Below are 21,119 nucleotides of genomic sequence, written 5' to 3' on the forward strand. Positions count from 1 at the left end.
TTACATTTATTTTTTTATTTTCTTAGAACAAAACAATTCTTCATCTGCATATCTGACACGGAAACACAGAACTGAATGGGCATCAATTAAAATAACAAAGGAAAGAAAGTGTGCTATAATAAAAGTTCCAAAAGACAAACTTTTACAAAAGCATGTTGTCCACTACCGCTGAACCACCTGAGCATAAAACCAAATCATTCAGACACTTTCTCTCATGTCAGGTCACTGTAGAAGCAGAATACAAAAAAAGTAAAAAGGACAACTTAATATTGAAGACACACAGGTACTGATACTCTAGAAACACATCTGGGGAATAAATATCTACTTACAATATCGACTTATTTTATGCCTGTTGGCATCCGTTAAATCTGCAAAATAGACCAAATATGTGGAGCTTACACTTTATGGATCAATTGCAGTGTGAAAACGCATCTCAGGATTTTTGGAAGCATTTTTTGAAAATCTAATTCCTCCAGGCGTGTTACAAGCGTGTTCTAAGTACATGTGAACGTGGGAATGGTGGGCCAATCTTCGTCCTACTGGCTCCTGGGCTGCACTCAGTTGGCGTGCTGAACCGTGGAGAAGCACAGTTTGAGGGTGTACGGGTAAGGACCGGCTGGAGGGGGAGAGAGAGAGAGAGAGAGAGAGAGATGAGGCTTCAAGGAGCGTCACCCTGAGAGGAAGAGCTCTTCCTCCCATCCAACATGCTCACAGGTATGTTGTTGTTGCTGCTCTGGTTTAGATGGTTAGATAGAATCTGATTCATTTGAGTTAAGGCTGAATTATACTCCTGCAACTACAACTGCTGCTGCCACGCAGTCGGAGCGACGGACTCCTGTTGGTTTATAGTTCCTGTGTGTTTTTCATACTCCAGACCAGCAGGTGGCGCAACGAGCGTTTAGAGTCGACGTTCACGATATCTCCCTCCAGGAGTTCACCTCCATCTTTGTGTCCTGATACTCCATCAGATGGTTTTATAAATGCTCATATTTGTGGACCTCTTCAGCCAAACGTTCTTCAACAGGATCCATTGTTCCTGTTTCTGCTGTGGCTTTTAAAAACAGAGATATGATGCTGTGAAACCGGACATGAGAGACTCAGAAAGGACGTGGTTAGCGGACCAATCACAGCCTTGTGGGCTGCGTTGCTTTGACTGAGAGTCAGACATTTGGGGTGAAGCAGGCAAAATGGCCGATTTGACCACGCAAGGGCGGCCATGCGTGTCTTGCGTGCTTGCGTCTCTGTTTAAAACCCGAGTGTAACTCAGCCTTTAGACATTGGTGAAATGTAATCTAGTACTTTAACTCAAGCACTGCACTTAAGTACAGGTTTGAGGTACTTGTACTTAACCCAAGTATTTTCGTTTCTCGCTACGATATACTTATTTTCCACCACAATTCAGCAGCGCATGTTGTCATTTTTACTCCACTAGCCACAAGCAACACGATAGAACACACACACACACACACACGTTACATAATATAAATATTTGAGAACAGTACAAGTACCTCAAACATGTACAGTAGTTAATGAGCCTACAATGACTTTGTAATATAAATGGTCTTAAGTGGTAGAGTCTCATCTTAACGCATCTGAATCGTATAAACGCTGTACAGGTACAAGAGTCTGCTCCTCAAACTGACAGGTAATGTACCTCAAACAACAACAACAACACGGATCCTTGAATTTCTTTCAAATTCACATTCTCAGACTGAATTTGTGTAGTTTAGGTTCATGGAACAGTTTCGGTGTCTTACCCGTACCTGCATTTTTCATCTGGAAGTGGTTCATCAGGGCCAGGGCCTCCATGGCATCGTTGATCGACTCCCACTCCAGCAGACCGGAGGCACTGCGGTCACTGGGGGCTGCGCCACCTGGTGGTGGTTAGGAGTCAATTACACCTCACGGTCCAGATGCAAACAGTTTTCCAGGAGATGTTCAGAGTTTTAAACTTCACAAAAGCATATGCTCAATAAGCAGAATCAAAGCAGCTTACTCTTTCCTGTGAACATTTTGACGTTGACGGGGCTCTTGACACCAAGCTCATCGCAAATCTGTAAAGAACACAACATGTACTATTAGTGACTGTGTGCGCCACAGCTTTCTTTCAAGATGCTTTCAATGGACACACAAACAAACCTGAGTGAAGATCTCTGGCGTGACATCTGGCTGGGCGTTGAAGAAGTGCAACACGTTGCTCGGGTGCTGAATGCGGTTTTTGGCCGCCTGCTCCGGCGAGGTGAACCGGTTGTTCCTGGAGCCGTGGAAGTCCTTGAAGCTGCTCGAGCCGTCGTCTAGCTCGTAGCACTGGCCGGGCACGATGGCTTGCTGCTTGGAGACGCTGCAGGAAGGGAGGGTTATAAGTTTAAAATCTTGCATTTTTCATCTAAAGTCAGGAGCGACACCGGTAGAGGATAGATTATGGACACCTCATGCACACAGGGGCTGTATATTATTAAAGGAGTTATTAGCGGCTGTTGTGCAGACACACGTTATTTCTTTTAGCTGTTTGTTCGGCTCAACCCCTACATATCTGGAATAAGACCAGCAGGTTTAATCTGCTCAAGGCATTGCACTTCAGGGGGAGTAAGCCATGCTAATGGACAACAGAGATTTCTGGGACAGACGGGGTGAACTCACCACACATTCAGTCTCTGTCCGAAGAGGAAGTTGTTGTTGAGGTGAGTGATGGCGCGGTCCACTGCATAGCAGTCTCCCATTTCCACCATGGCGGCCCCGGGCTTACTCTTCATGAACTTCACCTGTGAATGGGGACAAGACCGGATTCAAGTGGAGATACAATCTGTTGGGTTTGATGTGATGGCTTGAGGTAAGGGTGTGTGTGGTTATGGGGAGGCACATTTTAAAGTCACGCAGCAAAGCTCCACTAATGTCACAACTACTCTACTTTTTTATTATTAAAGAGTAATTTTCCTTTAATGTTCCATTTTCAGTTGAGAAGTTATTATTTTTTAACAATTCTTGCCACATAATCTAACTTATGTAACTTAATATAATAAGCTCCCCTTTCCTCGCATCCATTTCCAAAATGGAATTAGTTACAAAGTGTTATTTCACTTCATGCAATAATTGTCTTGTATGCATTTCAAGTGGATATTTGCACATGAAATGCATACATGCACTTCAGCGCTGCTAACGAGGGAGCTTGTAAATCCTCCTTGCCCTTCACAGCACTAACGGACACCTGGACTGTCAGGATACTGACCCGTTCCACGTTGCCGTAGAGGCAAAAGATATTGAAGACGCGGTCGGCGTTCATCTTGACGGGCTCCAAGCCGTACAACATGACGACCGGAGACTCGGCGTGGCCACCGTACTCGCCAGGAGGAGGGGGAGGAGGCCCGTAGCCCGGCCCGTAGCTTCTGCCTCCGCGCCCCCTCATTGGTGGACCCATGCGACGCCCCTCATAGGGCGGGGACCCGTAGCTCTCATCGTAGCCGTGGTAGCCACCACCTGCAGGACGAGGCAACGGAAAATGACTTGAGAACACACAACGGGTCTTAATGTGAATGATCTTAATGTGTGGAGGACCAGTTAATACAGCAAAATATTGAAAGTTTAATAATCCAGACATATCTACATAGTCCTGTGGGAGTACAGACGGAAGCAGTTTGCTCTCCGTCCTCTGAAGAGCCTTACCGTACTCTGGAGGGTGGTCTCCCAGCAGAGCAGGCTGCCGCTGGCGTTTGTTGGGGTTGGCATTGACATCCTCTGAGATCAGCGAGACAAAAGGAAAGGGGTCAGGAAAAAGGTAGAAAATCAATAAAATGATAAATATGATAAGAGAAAAGAAGACAATGGGATGTCTGAGCTTTTACAATATAGCAATTAAGTAAATGATTTGTCATGGGTAACGTTCCTTGAACATTAACATAGCAGGTAACTATTGTCTAGATAGAGTAACGTCTACCTCAGCAGGAACAGCTGAGCTTTTGTAAAAGTTTTTTGATAAAGTGGGAAGGGTGGGAAATGACAAACGTGGAGGTGGACGCTGATCTAGGTGAAAAATGTAAGAATTTAGTAGTAGTGTTTTATTCAGCCATTACACAAACAATACATTGAATTATTTATATACGACTGAACAGGCAAAAGCCTTATGTGTATATATACACCTATCCTAAATATGTTTTTAAAAAAGCCATTTGAAATGCTTATCCAATGTGTAAAAGTCTGTACGCGTACACATACCTGGGTTGCTGCCGTTGCCATCTCCATCACCATCTGTACAGGTACACAATAGTCATACACAATCAGAATGAAAGAGTACATACGAGTCTCTCTCTCGGGCAAATGTGAAATTACCCCCGATAGAATGTTGGGAGGGAGCAGTAAAACCACTCATGACAAAACAATGTGTCCTCATTTGAGTTGCACTTCAGGATTTTATATATAAATTTATTTTAATTAAACATGAGGATGGCTTGGCACCTCAGTGGGTGACCAACCAGACTCTTACAGAATCTAAAAGCCATTCGGCAACAAGCTTCTGCTGGAAGCGTTGGGACACCTGCGCCCAGTGTGGCTGCTGATGAACCGCTCTCCTCTGAATGAACAGGGTTGGTCATGGCCCACGCACATCCCACATGAAATCATATCAAGTTCACACACCGGATTAAAAGCATGATTTAATTCCCCAAAGAGAGCTGTGGGAACCATGTATAGATGAGACTCCTGGGACCAGATGTGACGCAGTGAACAGACATACAGCAGGTTTGAGTGACATTAGAGAAACGCCGGCTCCGACAGAACCCCAACCGACACCCTCTTCCAGAAAGAGAAAGATTTAGCCTGTATGATGGGGCAGGTGGGAAATGGAGGCATGTCAGTCTTGTGTGGCGATGTTGGGTGCTGGGGCTTTGGGGTCATGTGGTGCTGTGCAGTTATGTTCCCCGGGAGGGTCTCGATTTACTTACTGCATGCTTACAAACAGTGGGGAGGAAGATATTTGCTGCAGCAGTTCCACCACTCAATTCATTCCATCCATCCCACACTCTTATCCATTTCCTCTTTTGGGGGAAACAACTCCACCGCAGGATCGATTCCCTGGATTTATCAAGCTGACACGCCCATTGGTGGGTGGGTTGGTCGGCCGTTTCCGTCCCTTTTGTCCTTTTTTTTTGGGAATAGTCCGCTTAGCGCCCACTGGGAGGCCTTGAGGTTGCCATAGAGCACAGTTCAGTTGGGAAGCTGGCTCCTCTTAGCCGCAAATTGCCAAACCTGCATCACATGGAAGGCGTTACACAGGTTCTAGACTTTAGAATAAATAGGAAAAAAACTGCACCAAAAGAAAAAAAAAAGGAATAGCTAAACAGGGATGCATGTAGGAAGAAACTCAGAGGGAGAAAAAGATGGAGATGAGGAGAAAGAGCAAGAGAGAAAAGCTGAATTCCACTCGGGAAGACACACATAAAACTAAAACTAAAAAAAAAGGCCCAGAGTGTGCTTGATGGTGTTGTCAGCAGTGTCTCGTCTTCATCAGTTGTCTGGTTTTGACTCCAATGTGGCTGGCTACAGCTCGATTCGGGGGTGCGAGTCATCTATTGGATCAGTTGGTGCGGGCGCCAGCGAGTGTGTTGCTTGAATGGGTTTTGTGGTCACCAACGCAGCCCAAATCAGTACAGGAGGAGCTGAGGCATTTGCAAATGACGACTGGTTAGTATCAGTATGCGGTCAGTCGTACTGAGATGTCAGTCTCTAGCTTCTGTTTGGGTGGATGCTGTGTCTTCTCTGGTATCAGTCTCCGTTTGGTGTAGACAGTGAGGAGGGGCGAGGTTGTAGACGCAAGCTTTGGCCTGCTTTCAATGTGTCGTTCGCTTGTGTCTCGAAATGGATAAGAGGAAGAAAAAACCCAGAGGTGAGGGCTTCAAGTGTAGCTCAGTACCCCACCACCCTCTAGAAGTGGCTCTTCTCTTGTGCTGGGATGCGGAGACGAGGAGTGAGTGGTATATCAGTCCTACATCGGCATGTTGAATGGGTGGTGTCTTGTAGTTTGTCCCCTCGTGTCTCGGGGGACATTTGGCCCTCTGTATGATAGTGGCTGTGTCCTCACTGAAGAAGTGGATACTTGAGATGGTGGTTACAGAGTGGAGATGTTGTCAGCATGTATCAGCCTCGCTGTCCTGTGCGTGTTTTTGTTGGACTTGCTGACATCACACATTAATCAGGAGGTAAGAGTTACATGGTGTTGCAGATGTTCTGGTCCATGCCTCTGTCCTCACTTCTTTGACAAATCACACTTCAAAATAAGGCTGCAAGTTTGAGTTTGGCCAACTGCTCTTTTGTTAGAGCCACTTTGTTTTTTATCAAACTCATTTTTGAGCCAGTTCTCTGACCACATAGTTGACTTTAGTATGTTGTTGGTAAAGTTTAAAAACAAGTAAAATGGGTGAATTTAAAAAAAAAAAAAGGTACAAGTTAGACAGTGGAAAAGACCAGGATCCGTCAAAGTCAAAATGCAAGTTTCCTTAACTGTTTAAACAAAATATATAACATTGCTAACCTGTTGAACTTAAGTAAATGTGACGTTTAGCGGTGTGGTCAGGAGGGCAGGAACAGCCAATGCTATTGAAAACACTTTGCATAATCAATCACTCAGCAGGAGCCTCATTCAGTCGTTTGTAGAGGATTAATATTTGATAGTCCCATACACTTACTATAACCGGTTTAAAAAAAACAACTAAATAGAATACATTTTGGAAATCAAGAATCAGCTGACATACAGGCAGGGATTCAAAATCAAGGCAATGTTTAAGAGATATGAAGCTGAACTAGTTTTAAAAAATTACGCGACGCACAACCTGAGAGACTCGCGAGTAATGTAATCTTTCTGCAAATGTGTTCCTGCCGTTCTTTTCACACCGCTAAGCTCTTAAACACAGAATATGGCGTGGAATTGTGGGTATTCGTTTCACATCTCACGGCAAAATGATAATTTCCACAGCTGGATTGTTTTGAGTAATCCAACTTGATTATTCTCGTCTCACTCCTGCTTTCCCCCAAACCCTGACCGTAGTGTGTTATCAAAAAAGTACGAAGCACAACGGAAAGTAAGCCCAAGAGCAACAATTCAGTCATAATGCCACACACGTTCTTCCCAAAAGGAAAAATCCTGCGTATCAGCACATTGGACAGAATTCAAATCCATTTGGTGGCATTATTAATGAAAAGTATGAATGAAACGTCCCACAGTAGCAGCTTAACGTCGGGCAGTGTGTCAGATGTTTTACCTGGGCCTCCGAGGTTGGGGTTTGTGTAGTCCCAAGTGTCTTGGTCATTCTTGAACACATTCAGACGAGTTGGCTGAGGAGACATAACTTATATGAATGCATGAAGATAAACAAAAGTAGTGTCTATTCATACACATTTAAACAACAATAGAAGATTTTTGATCCAATTGTGAGGAATGAAGTCAACCCAGAAAGGTAACATTCCAAGCAAAGCTATGGTGTACGTTTGCATTATATTGTGCAGGTGTTCTGTGTTCAACACACCCATCTCGCTAAAGAACACTGGCCGTGCATTGCAGCGTTACCTTGGCGTACTCGATCTTCAGTGTGCAGCAGCCGGAGTAGATGTCTGCTCCGTTGAGCGACGCCTTGGCTCGCTGGGCACTTTGCACGGAGTCGAACGTAATGACAGGAGTTAAGAACAAGACTGGGAAGTACCAGGGTTTTCTTTACGACAGGAGGGGTGATTTAAACACAAGAGTGTCAACCACACATGGTCTCCATTGAGCACTTATTAAATGATGACAAATGCCTCCTGATGATCGCCACCCACTAGCCAGTTCACTATGATGAGCAGGGCTTTATCATTGGCATCTGTGACGTACGCCCACATGTTCTAGAACAGGCGTTTCAAACTGACAACCCACCAGACAAGTTCGCTCTGATAAAACTACAGCAACAACTATTTTGTGGTAATCGACAATCAGATTTGCTGTCGGGTGGCACCCCGTGGGAAAAAAGGATATTCAACCATTGCCTGGACGCCGTTCTTCCTGAAGATGACGATTCTCTGGACAGGCCCGCAGTTGTTGCAGATGGTGTAGAGGACGTCCTGTGAAAAGGTTAAGATCAAACATGAGCATAACAATTCAGAGCGTGAAAATTGGATCTCTGTTTAACATAACAGAGCTGCATACACATTTAGGTTGCTAGTAGTCAGAAATCTATATGAAGCCACAACCTCTGAGGGAGAAACAAAGCAATCACAACAGTGCCAACAACTTCAGTTCCACAAATGCCTTTCTTTAGACTGCCTCTAAAAAACAAGTGAATCCTCTCAGACCCTTTATGTTAAAATACCTTACATTGCAGCAGAAAAATACATGGACATCCTCTTATACCAAGCGGTTGACAGACACAATTGCAGTTATGTCTTTTAATATTTCAGCATGTCAAATTCTGATAGTAGTCTGCAGGGAAGCAGCAAAGAATTAGGGTAAGAAACCACAAGCTTTAATACGAACAGTGCTGACATTTCAACAACACCCATGACAGTTGCTCCAGCTGGCACAAAAAGCAACCATAACATTGCTGCCACTATTCTGTTTGAATCAAAAACAGGCAAAAAAATGTGATGAAGCGTCCCAATTCTAGTACAAATATGTGCATTTACCGAGGTGATGGGGTAGATGGGGTTCATGATGGTGAGCAGGAGAACATTGTTGACACTTCTAGAGTCATCGGAGTCTCCCGGCCTGGAGATCTTCTGGCTCGTGGAGTAGTTGATGAAGGCCGGGTGGCCGGCGATGTATACTTGGTTGTCTGCAGCATAGGTCACGGCTGTAGATGCCCCATTCATGTCTTCGTACTCCACTAGTGCCTGGCGTTTCTTGGGCATCACCACGACATAGCTTTATATGTATATAAAAAAAAACAGTTAGATGAGGAGGCTAATGCAGCCGGTTGCTTGTTACAGTTGTACTTTTAACTTTATGCGTTTGCCAAAACAAATGGAGCAGCTCTCTTCCTCTACCTGATTGCTCCAAATTCTTGCAGGGCCTCCACCAGATCAGCCTCCGTAACGCCGTCCACCAGCCCCCTGACATGCACCACGACAGATGGAAGGGTCTTGTGTGGGTCTTCATAGCCCTATGATAAAGAAAACAGGTGAATTAGCAGACATGTTCAGTGTAAATATTTACACATCTGAAGTGCACACATGCTTCGGAGACCTCTGACGCAATCGTGTGGTCTGTTCCTCCAACAACACGACCACAAAGTGTATAGAGACATGACTATAAGATAAGGAAATTAATATTGCAGTGCAATGCAACATACACACTAATAGCAGTAATACTAAGCAAAGAAAACATAATAGTAAAACGTCGGCAAGGACCGTTGGACTAATAAGGTATTCTACTTTAGACACCTAAACACTGAATAGTCTTTATTAGCAGTGTGGTGGTTACCTTTACTTAAGTAGCGACTCGGAATACGCTTTTCACCTCTGAATAGGTGGAGATTACAGCTGCTATTGGTTATTATTTGTCTTGTATTGACGTCAAAACATGCTAATTAGCTAACCTCGGGCTGCAGCTGGGGGGGGGGGACTAATCGCCGCACATGGTTTTAAGGTTTAATTTAATACACTTTTCTCCACCTGAACAATGCATGTTCGTTACTTTAAACCTACACGTGTCGTTACAGTAAAATGTTTCCCCGCGTGAACAAACGGCTGCTCGGATGCTAGCCAGCCTCGTTATCCCGATGTAGAGCGGTTAGCTCGCGGCTAGCATATAGCTAACTGCGAGAACAAAGCCGGGCTCAGGCGAGGCCCGGTCGGAGCACCCGCCTCAAACGATCCCACCGGTGCCACACAGCACAGGGGGAGCCTTTGAGGCCCGGGTGTGTAATTACGTGCAAAGCTGAGAAAATACGACAAAACCATCCCACTTAAATTACATGTGACGCGTCGTGACCTTTTTTTTATTAGCCGAACGCGCACCTGAATGACTGGATTCAAGCACGAACGCAGCGACCGAGCCGCGCGTGTTCGTCCGGTAACTTGTACTAATCTCCCACTGCGGCTTTCGCGCACACGACTCACCGTGGCCATTCCGTCAGTTTTCTGTCGTTTCGTTGCCCTGCCGTCCTCGCTGTAGTAACGGCTCGCTGCAGTAGCCATGTTGTCCCGGTTAAAAAGGATGGTGGTAGTGACGCTAAACTGAAATGGACGGAAAAGTCAAGAAAAACGACGGTCGGGTGTCCACGCCCAGTACAGCGGCCGCGCGGGCCGTGATAGGCTGAGGCAGCCGTCGATCTATCCGTTGTCTGGAGGAACAGCCAATGGGGGAGCGGTAACAAGCTTTACGTTTAGAATCAGAACCAGAATCAGATCCATTACATATAAATAAAACATACATACACAGAGCAACAATGAACAAGTATAAAATAAGAAATACGTCTATTTACAAGTCAATTATGTAAGATTTACAAAATAGATGAGTATGTAGGTAGTTGACTGTACAGAGCATGTATGATTAATATAGTTTCATCCCACGTGGTGCTCTGATAAGTTACTAAGTCTATGACTTTATGATATATTTCCTATCTCTATATAGCTGTCCAATGTTTTGTTTACTTCCGCCCAACTTTGTTTTCCTAATTTTATCTGCATGTCTATTTCAGTGTATGTGCAAAAAACAATACAAATACTACGAATAAAGCTTATCCTTTAGCTTTTAGTTAGTACTAAATCTCAACCATCGAGCTGTTTTGAACTAAACTGTCAAAGATATTTTTATTTTTTAAGTTTGTAGCATCATTTTTTTTATGCCTGCAGTTTAAAAACGTGTCCTTTAGAAATGCAGATGAACAGCTAAAACAATGGCATCTGCATCTAGTACCGCACTATAAAAATATGAAACAAAGTCTATATACTGCTGATGTCATGAATACTTCACAGGAAGTATATCCAAAGAAATGAGAACAAATATAGTATATATTTTGAAATTACAAAAAGTAAACTCGATAAAAACAAAAGTATGTTGAAGATGTTTATTCAAAAATAAAACGGCCACTGTCTTACCATATAAGCCAGGAACAGAACAACTGTTAAAGCAGCCCTTACAGAAATAAAACATCAGCACTGAATAATATCTTAAAATTAAAAAGACACTGGAACAAATCGGAGATCAACACATGGAGGGTATCTATTCAGCACAGTGAACAGGCTCATAAAAAGGGGCAGTGCAGCACAGAAACAACAAACAGTAGGAATGTGACATTGTATGTAAAGGCATGCGGGCCGGCAACTACCTCCTTAAGCCGCCTCGAGCGGCAACTTATAACAGCATTTAACTCAATCAAAAAATTTTAGGGACTAAAGTTTTTCAACGCAGCGACTTCACCCTCGAGAACCACATCGACTAGGCCTATCTTCCATCAACAATAATTTTGCTGTACAAGCCGCGCCAATCGCTGCCAAAGGTCACCGGCAACATTCGACATTGCTCTAACATGGATGTTTCTTCTCACACATGATACGCAACTTCAGAGGAGAAATGAGACATGCAGCAGCAGAAACACCGAAAAACAATGTCTATCAAATGGTAACAGATTTTTGTCTGCTATACTGACTAAATCTTCAACAATCTGAGGCTGCACAAAGAGTAGGCCTGGGGGAAAAATGTACTATAAAAAAAAAATTCTAGGACTAATTGGAAAGGTAAAAAAAAAAAAAGCTGCTGTAGGGCTGTAAAAACAGACAGGGTGCAGGGAGGGGTCTGTCTGTTAAACTAACTAGTCTTCTTCACTCAGTCGTCTGCTGCCGCGGGGCTTCGGTGTTGACTTGCTGAACGGGAGCGACTGAAACAGAAAGGGAGAGGGGTTAGCTCGCCGCAGGGGAGGATGGAAGATCAAGACACACACACACACAGAGAAACAAATAACACATTACTGAACATCTTGACAGTGTACACCTTATAACAAAGTCCCCAAACTGTATGGTATCTGAAAACCTCTTTTGGCCTCACTAAAACAAAAAATGTTAATGTCTAGAACAAGATATTTCAAAAATCTAATCTTTGTATTTCAAAGAAATAACTGTCCAGGGTCAAACAGCTAAATTTATAATCAAACCTCCCCACGAGGGCAACAAAATAATCTGCAATAACTGACGCAGGTCTCCTCACCTGCAACTAAGACTGATTGTTAGCATTGTTACTTATCCGAGGAGAAATTTAGAACTTAATCCTTATGCGTCTACGAGCACAAAAAAAGGGGGGGGGCATTATTATTATCATCATACCGAAATTAAGCACTTAAACAAGTACAGTGGAAACCTCTTAGTGATATATTTTAGATATATTTTCAGTATGTCCTGTGGAAATGGACCTCGTTGTTACTACATAGAAACAATTCATCTCAAGTGGTTTCCACTGTACTTGGATGGTAAAGCAGTCTAAAATTGTCACACACACACACACACACACACACACACACACACACACACACACACACACACACACACACACACACACACACACACACACACACACACACACACACACACACACACACACACACACACACACACACACACACACACACACACACCTTTAGCTTGACAATCACGTTTTATTCCCAGAACTACACCAACCCTATGCATTCTCTTTCACTATGAACATGAGCTTGTCAGGGGATTGATTTTTGGTTACCTTTGGAGACAGTGGCAGAAACAACAAGTACAGAGAAGCGAAGGATGAAAGGACTGTAGGACGGATGACTACAACTTGGAGACACTGCGCTGCGAAGGCTCTTGAAGACTGATCTCTCGTCAGCTCTCACTCTCACGCTCAGAAGCTAAGACAGAGGCCGAAGAACTCTGGTAGGTAGGGGGTCTGGTAGGTAGGTAATGGATTTTAAACGGTAGTGGTCGAGCTCTGATCTGTGTGGGTCGGCCCTCTGGTACGTCTGAAGGCTGGCTGGCTGGTTCTAGTAGAGCGACTGTATGTGTGCGAGGACGGTTCTCGTCTGAGCGTGTGCGTCGGTTGAACAGACTGGGTCGCCCCTTCACTGTGTGGGAGGGTTCGGTCGGTAGGTCGACCTCTTTCTCGCTGTCTAACACCGGCTGCAGGCGAAGGCTGATCTCAGGTCAGCGCTTAGTCACCCTCCCGCAGGACGTGCACACCGCCAGCTGGCAGACCCTGGGCCTGGTGTCAGCTGCGGTGTCAGTGCAGTGCTCAGCTCCCACCACACGCTTTAAAGAAAATATGAAAAATAAACAAAACTGTGCTGCAAAAATGCTTAACTTAAAAATGCACACCAATGGTGTCTTTTTTTTTTTTGTTCAGCTAGAGTGCACTTGATTTAGCCAAATTCAGGAGAGGGAATCTAAATTTAAGAAAAAGGTAAAAACATTTACAATCCTACCTCTGACCAAGGGCTAGGCGATATGGCCGGAATAATTATAAATATCACAATATAGCATTTTTTTCTGTTAATAGAATTATATGAAATAACCATTTGGTAAGGCGGTTTTTTGTATACTACAGTGTGAATAAAATAAATCAAGTAAAAAAGTATTTTAACATTTCCTGAAGAACATAAGTGCAACACGTACACTTTCTTCTTCATACAAATACAGATATATCAGATTAAGTAAATAGATTTAACTGGGTTTGACCAGATTTCCTGAGAAATTAGTAGTCAGTATGTGCTTGTTATTATCAATTTATACACATTATCGGGATAACAAATAAATGATCATATTGAATTATCGCCCAGCCCTACTTTGACAGTCTTTATTTAACACTTGTTAAAAAACAATAAATACAATTGTCCCGCTTGCTCTGTCAGCCCTGAATTAATTTCCTGTAGAATGAAGCTACATCTATGGTGGCTGAGATCAAAAGGAAAAGAGTACAGAGGATATGGTGCATCTCACTAGTTTTTAGCTGCTAAATCATGCTATCATAAACTGAGTGTCTTTCTCGTGTGCTCCGTTTTCAAGGTCAAGTCGGGCCGGTAAGAGCTACACCGAGCCAAAACGGTGCAGAGCCGCCAAGAGATGGAAAAGGGAGCACGCGAGAGAGAGAGGTCTAATCTTTCATCTATCATTACTTCACTAAACCGGACAGAGGGCCCGGGTCACTGTCCTCCTCCCCTCCCCCACTGTCCAGCAGCAGAGGCAGAAGATGCAGAATCTCTCGCCGCCGAAGGGGTCTCGCTGCTCGTCCGTCTCACCGTCGGCGGCAGTTGTCTGGTGGCATCACGGCACTCTCGGGTGGAAGGAGGGTCTATTTAAACAGCCATTCCCTGCCTAGGATGGAGCACCTACTTCTGTTAAGAATATAACTGACCCTCTCCTGGAACGGGAACACAGTTGTGTAAAAATAATAAAACCTGGAGTGGTTGATCTAGACCTGACTGGAGCTCTTTTCTGCTGAGGTGTTAAACGTCTAAAATGTCTTGATAAAACACTGACTAAGCACTATAAATGTATTAAAACAGGCATGTTCCAGTGAACGAGAGACATCTAGAATGAGGATTTACCTGCTCCTCTTGTGATTGGCTGTCGGGGTTCGTGAGCGGGAACGGGAGGTGGAGCGCCTTCTGGGCGCAGAGGTGGAGCGCCTTCTGGGCGCAGAGGTGGAGCGCCTTCTGGGCGCGGAGGCGGACCGAGATCGAGACCTTGAACGACTGGAGAGAGAGACGTGTGAAAAACATGTACGTGCTCCGCTGTTAGATGAAGAATCTGGAATTATACTTCTGCAGAGACACATATAAACACCATTGCAAACCGAAGCGAAGAAGGGTGTTGTGGGTCGGTCGCACAAGCTCGCAGGCGTGCACAACCCCCAAATCTTGACGTGCAGTCTCCAATTGGTTGATCCAACATTGTGCCAGGAAGGTTTTGCAGTACAATGAGATCTTCTACTGAGATTTGAAAACTAAATTCCTCTTCACAGCACTTAATAAAGTGGTCCATGTTGTTACTATCCTGTTGATTCGGGTCGATAAATCCAAGTTCTTAGGGGTTTGTTGGAGATGCAGCATTTGTATTTTACAGTGAAACTGAATTGACTCCTGATTTCTTCTCTCTACATGGCAGTTTTACCAAACAATCAATAAAGGTGTACAGAACAAAATAATTATAATATTCTTCTAGACATAAGTCCTCAGCAGAAAACATCCCAAAGCAAAACAGTTTTACTTCCTACTTATCACTCCACTTCTCTCAGAGCAGTACTTTACAACATCGGCAATGGCGCATGCCAGATATATGCCGGTGTTAACTACGGCGCAAAGGCCTGCTGCGCACATGACTTACCTTCTTCTCACTGGAGACCTGGACTTGGAGCGGGTAGGGGAGCCGGACCTGACATTACAGGAAGCACAGGGGATTTAATTACAGCTCTGGTGGAAACGATGCCAACACTTAAGGCATTTAACTACCAGAGTGAGGGAAAAGAAAAAGAAAAAAGAGATAAGCACGAGTTATCCCTGAGGGAATGTAATGTACTAATCATTGGTCCCGCCCTTCTGCTGCACAAAAGCACTGTACTACCATAGCAGATCAACTTACCTGCTCCTGCGTCTGGAATAGGATGGAGAACGACGGCGGCTCCTGAGAAAGTACAAAAAGGGATAAACAAAAGGCTCCTCTGTTGCCTGGGTATCCATGAATAAACATTACAGTATCAATTATTATTATGTTGAAAGAGTTTTGTGACGTTAGTCGGCACAGTCTTTTTGCAGAGTGAATGAACCATCTATCTAAATAAGACTTGGATCCATTAGGTGGGGTTTAATGTGGTTGTTATGTGGGAGCATCTGTGTTTCGGTGCTGACTTACCGGCTGCGGCTGCGGGAGCGGGAACGAGAGTGATAACGGCGCCCACGGGACCTGGACCTGGAGCGAGACCGGGAACGGGAGCGAGAGCGAGACCTGCTGCGGCGACCTCCTCGCTTGCTAAAGCGGTAGCAGTCGTAGGCGTAGTGGCCCCGGTCCCCGCACTGGTAACACCGATCGGTGGGGTCGAACTGCCTTCGGCTGGGGCGCCCGCGGCCCTTCCTGGAGAGGCCGGTTGACAACTCCACGCGTACACGCGAACCACAGAGGAGCCTGGGGGAAAGGAACAGTCAGTTAGGGAGGGTACGAGGACAGAAACCCCAAACAATATTACACTGTCGTCTTTTACACAAGCTTGGCATGTCTCCTGTTTGACATTTGATTGGGGAATCTGTATGTTTCTGTCTGAGAGAACGTGCAAGTCCATTGCCAAGAATCGGCGAGTCGCGCATGCGCAAGTTTAACCTGTTAACGGCGAAACTAAACATTTACCCGACAGTACAGGCATTTCTCTATATACTTATTAATGACTTAGTTTTATGTCCGTGTAGTTTTATGTCCGTGTACTTTGTACTTTTGTAATGTGTGAAGCCAGCAGCTTATTGTTGGTACAAGACACGAGCACTTTGGTTCGTTTCACTTTCAGTTCAGAGAGCATCGTTCAGATTGCTGCTCCGGTGCTCCTTGCAGGAGAGCTACTGATGCCATCTTCAACCTGGGAGCGTTTAAAACGCAGATATAACTTAGTTGTCTACTTTTCACGCGACATTTTTCGACGCTCTCTGTCCGCTGCTGTGCGTGTGCTCAGTGCTCACCTGCATGCACGCAAGCGTCTGTGCGCATGAGGGCGGAACTCGCGCAACCACTTAGAGACATAAATGACAAGCTGTGTGTAGACCCGATCAATAAAATATGGCCGTTTAGTTTGTTCAATAACAGATAAAGGTGTAAATCTGTTCTACAGGAAAGAGAACCGTAAATGACACTGATCTGGCGCAGAGAAACAAAGAGGAACAAAACAGAGGACACCGGAAATATTTCAAGATATCTACTTACTTTCCATCCATGCCTTTCACTGCATCTTCTGCATCTCTGGGATCCTCAAACTCGACAAAGGCGAACCCAGGTGGGTTCCTGGCCACCCAGACGGTTCTCAGTGGGCCATAATAACTGAACGCTCGCTCCAGCTCCCCCTTGGCGGCACCGTTGCCCAAGTCTCCCACGTAAACTTTACAGTCGGTGTTCCGAGATGAACTACGGGAGGATGAGTCACGGTGCGACATTTTCCCTGGCCTGTTGGGAATGTGCAAAAGTTATAATTAGTGCTTTAATCCATAAGCTAATTGGCAAAAATTAGTCCCTACTTTAATCTAATTTAAATCATATTGGGAGCATTGGGAAAATGCGACATTGACATCAGACTCTCACCCTACCATCAATCAAGCAAACTCATCTTCACCTCCTAACCCAAGGGTGGGCAATTATTTTTCCCAGGGGGCCACATGAGGAACAAAAATTATTGTGGAGGACCGGGCCGATAGCCTGAACTCATTGATGTACTCTCTGCGACGGAGTTTGACAGGACTTCCCAGCATGCAGTTCTGTGGTATAATTTTATAAATGTGAAACCTTGACTGAAGTCCCTATCCTGACAGTTAAGTAGCTCCGCTCAGCGAGTCTTGGGCTATAGCTGTAAAAATTAAATGTTACTACTGCTTGACGTTATCTTCGCCAGGCCCGCCCACAGTGCCAGGCCTAATATTAATAATGTATATATATTTTAATTAGAATAATTATAATACTACAGATTAAAACTCCCAACGGGCCGTAGTTTGTCCTAACCCCTAGCCTCCACCTGCTAACCCCTCCACCCGCTAACCCCTCCACCCGCTAACCCCTGCAGCCTACCCTCCACCTGCTAACCCCTGCAGCCTACCCTCCACCTGCTAACCCATGCACCCTACCCTCCACCCTACCATCCACCTGTTAACCCATGCACCCATTCCGCAGTTGTTTTTTTAACCAAAAATGTTCCCATTTGTTAGGTTTGCTCATTTGTTTTTCACTTGTATGATGTATTCTGTTTGTCTCTGCCCTATGTAAAGCATCTCTGAGTACTTTGAAAAGCTCTAGATCCAATTAAAGTAGAATTATCATCTCTGGAAAACGTTTCACCGTTGTCAATGATCAATTTGAGGATAGAGAAAATCAGATTATTTAAAGCAATATTACAGGAGATCAACTGTGAACGCCTGTCACCTTCAGCCTAATAAACATGACATCAATTATGTTAAATACAGATCATTTTGTCCAACTGCATTTACAAGCCGAACAAAAACCCTTCTTACACATACAACCACAGGTGCTGGTTTCAGATGTCAGAAAAAATTTCTGAGCTCATGACTGCTGCCTTTCTTTATTAAACCTTGGTTCTCAAGAGAAAGCAACACTGCAAACATCAGAATATCATGTAAAATATGAGTGTTATTTAACTTGAACTAGCCGACATGTATATATATATAAATGAGTTAAATGCAACAAAAACATTTTTAGATTGTATTTATATTCCGTTAATAATTTGATATTTTAATATAGATACAATTTCAAATACACGACTTGTTTTGACTTACAGTGGAGTCTTTCCAGAATACGCTATAAGTATCCGTTAATAAGTAAAATTATATGAACACTAGATGACGAGCCGGAAGACGTCTCGTTTGGTCACGTGAGCTACAATAGTGTTCCGCTGCTCACGCGCGCCTGTGAGCGCGCCAAACACCGGACTCCTAAACGCTCCTTTCAAACATGCAACCGCGTCCGGTTCGCTACGTTCAGCGGTGTCAACTTCATTCACAGACACAACTAGCCTAAAGGTTATATCACTAGCGTACAGAGCAATTTGGTTATTTATTAACCGACCACCTATTATTGGGAGGGAAATAATACGTGTATTAAATATTACTATAATAATTAACGCAATTTGCTTCCAGCGGAGGACACCCGTCTTCAGACAGCATTAGTTAAACAATATTCGCGGATTAACGCTCGTCCATGTTGCGCTAGCTGGATTCACCAACAGTCAATAGGGCCATTTCTAGCTCCCCAACCCGTCACTAAATATAATTATGTTTCCATAGATAACTATTCGTCTCAAATAAGCAATATATCGGTTTGGTGTGTGCGTGTACGTCCACATGTAACGTTATGTAAACGGTCAAACGTGAGGAATTAGCAGAAGGCCTCGCTCTCCGCCTGCTCAAAAACAATGGCGACTGCACGCGTTAGCTAACGTTACCTTCTCCCGCTGTTGCGATGATTTCTGATTCAGCTCCACGCACGCAGAGACGAAATTCAATCGCCTCCAACAAAGGGTGGTATTAAACAAATGTACGAATGTTTTTTTTCCGGAAGGAATTAACCAAATTGCCACTCTCGTGGACATTAACGGGTCTTCCACATGCTTGTCCCACAGTTTGGCCGGGTTAACCAAAAACGAATCACAAGCGAACACTGCTCCACAAACTAACTGCGTCACATCCGCATCTGCGCACTGCGAGGGGGGAGAAGGCGCACTTCCGGTGAAGTGCCACAGATTTGTTTTTCAACAAATTCAACGTTCATCAGCAAGAATAATGAAGGACACACTGATTATCTGTATTCCTTTGTCATTTGCTATCGAAAATATAAATCCCCGCACCATTCAATGCTGAAGTAATCAGTGACCACTGGAGGGCAGTAAACACATCAATACTGACTCAGCATACCCAGACGATACACATCAAATATGATAATACTAAAATATAAGATTCATTGAAGAACGAGTAACAACTTCTAATTAAGGTTATCTTTTTGTAACTATTTCTTATTCATATCTGATTGTATCACCATCACTTAATTTTTAATATACAAACTGGTTATTCTCATGGGCTCATAACATTAGGCCAAAGTTAACTAGAAATAAGGCTCCATTTGCACTTCTTTTTTTTTAGAATATAACATTTGCAATACAAAATATAATTGCCCTAATTGTAGTATACAACTGGTCTGGGTAAGTTTCAAGATTTGTTGACGTGTCATTTTATTTTATTCCTAAAAACATGACCAAGATTATTTTGATGGCAATATTTTCGGATTTATGGAGTGATACAAGAAGTTGGGTAAAACCTTCTCTGTAAAACACTTTGACTCTAATATGTCATCAAAACAAAACCATCATATAGAACCTGGCTTCATCCAACGTTCCAATGTAAACATACAATTACAAAAAGTGTGATGCAAAAAATAAATTGTCCCTGATGAGCCACAGCGCCTGAATTCTTCATCAGGAGCTCTTCCTCAGTCTCCAAGGAATCGATACCAGAGCCACTGATGTCACATCGCAAAAAAACTGCACAGCCTGGCCTTACAAGAGCATATACGTCCATTTACATGTTACATGTACACAATTCAACCATAAATATTAACATAAAACATAAATATGACTTGAGAGGACCCAGAACTGACTCAAGAGAGCTCCCAAAGTTACGGAAATATTAATTTTTATATTCCTAGCTTGATGCCTCACAAGCCAAATCCCTCGTGAGACAAAGCCTCAGCAAGATATCAACCAAATTCCAGCCAAAAACTGAAATATGACTGACTTATGGATAAACCGATATTCCACACGGTCCTGCTTGGTATGTGCCTCAGCTTGGGAGAGCCCCTCTGTTGTGGACCCAGAAAGTTAGGGCATTTTGGCTCTCAACGGACCTAAAACTTCAGTTCACGAAATGTGCACTAAATTAATTACTACAAATATTTAACTTAATTTCATCAAAGTCAAACTTTGCAGAGATACTGTTAACACATAGCGATGATATGCATAATTAAAAAGAGGGAATACTTTTTTTTCAGTGTTCTATCATCATCCAATAAAACAGTAACACATGTAGTGCTACATGAACCTCTTAAGTGTTTTCTGTATATTATACCTTTTGAAATGATTGAAATATCCCTTATGGTTGATGAGATATTCTGTATTTAGTATGGGTAGGCAAATCATTCAGAATTTTTGAGAAAAATAACTGAGGATATCCTCATCCTTCTTCTCAGACTTCTGCTCATTCCAAGTGCAACAACTTACTTTTCTTTGTGTTTATTGTTTTTCAGAACTGTTGTAGTCACATGAAGGCATGTATGAGATTTGGGTCTTGTGTTTCTAACATGCGGACATGAGTGTGACCTGCAATCTTCTGTCTTTGTTGTTCCAAAGTCGAGCCGTTCAACTGCAGGAGACTGGTAGTGAGATTGAGAGCTTT

The 21,119-nt window shown here is 43.7% G+C and overlaps 2 protein-coding genes across 6 annotated transcripts; both read right to left on the reverse strand.

Annotated features, from left to right (window-relative positions):
• LOC137790461 (heterogeneous nuclear ribonucleoprotein L-like) lies at positions 1-10,231 on the reverse strand. 2 transcript variants are annotated; one of them, XM_068584719.1, is made up of 14 exons: positions 10,075-10,231; positions 9,001-9,116; positions 8,641-8,878; positions 7,994-8,079; positions 7,553-7,649; positions 7,248-7,320; positions 4,210-4,242; positions 3,661-3,732; positions 3,227-3,474; positions 2,641-2,762; positions 2,140-2,341; positions 1,997-2,054; positions 1,764-1,874; positions 1-616 (listed from the first exon to the last, which is right to left on the reverse strand). In XM_068584719.1, the coding sequence occupies exons 1-14, from the start codon at positions 10,150-10,152 to the stop codon at positions 558-560; spliced, it is 1,593 nt and encodes a 530-aa protein (XP_068440820.1). In that variant the 5' UTR covers positions 10,153-10,231; the 3' UTR covers positions 1-557. The 2 variants fall into 2 exon arrangements, with proteins under 2 accessions (XP_068440820.1, XP_068440819.1); XM_068584718.1 differs by having other exon boundaries at positions 1,758-1,874.
• Positions 10,232-11,010: 779 nt separating this feature from the next.
• Positions 11,011-19,343, reverse strand: srsf7a (serine and arginine rich splicing factor 7a). Of its 4 annotated transcripts, XR_011077930.1 has the most exons (8): positions 19,118-19,343; positions 16,879-17,115; positions 15,826-16,095; positions 15,556-15,597; positions 15,301-15,348; positions 14,523-14,669; positions 12,686-13,227; positions 11,011-11,834 (listed from the first exon to the last, which is right to left on the reverse strand). XR_011077930.1 is itself a non-coding variant. In XM_068584868.1 (7 exons), exons 2-7 carry the CDS (start codon positions 17,103-17,105, stop codon positions 11,783-11,785), a joined length of 786 nt encoding a protein of 261 aa, XP_068440969.1. In that variant the 5' UTR covers positions 17,106-17,115; positions 19,118-19,343; the 3' UTR covers positions 11,011-11,782. The 4 variants fall into 4 exon arrangements, 3 of the variants coding, with proteins under 3 accessions (XP_068440969.1, XP_068440968.1, XP_068440970.1); XM_068584868.1 differs by lacking the exon at positions 12,686-13,227; XM_068584867.1 differs by having other exon boundaries at positions 11,011-13,227.
• Between the last annotated feature and the right edge of the window lie 1,776 nt (positions 19,344-21,119).

Source organism: Clinocottus analis, unplaced genomic scaffold (assembly GCF_023055335.1).
Source record: "Clinocottus analis isolate CAN_PGR_092001 unplaced genomic scaffold, fCliAna1.0.p SCAF_2, whole genome shotgun sequence".
NCBI lineage: Eukaryota > Metazoa > Chordata > Actinopteri > Perciformes > Cottidae > Clinocottus > Clinocottus analis.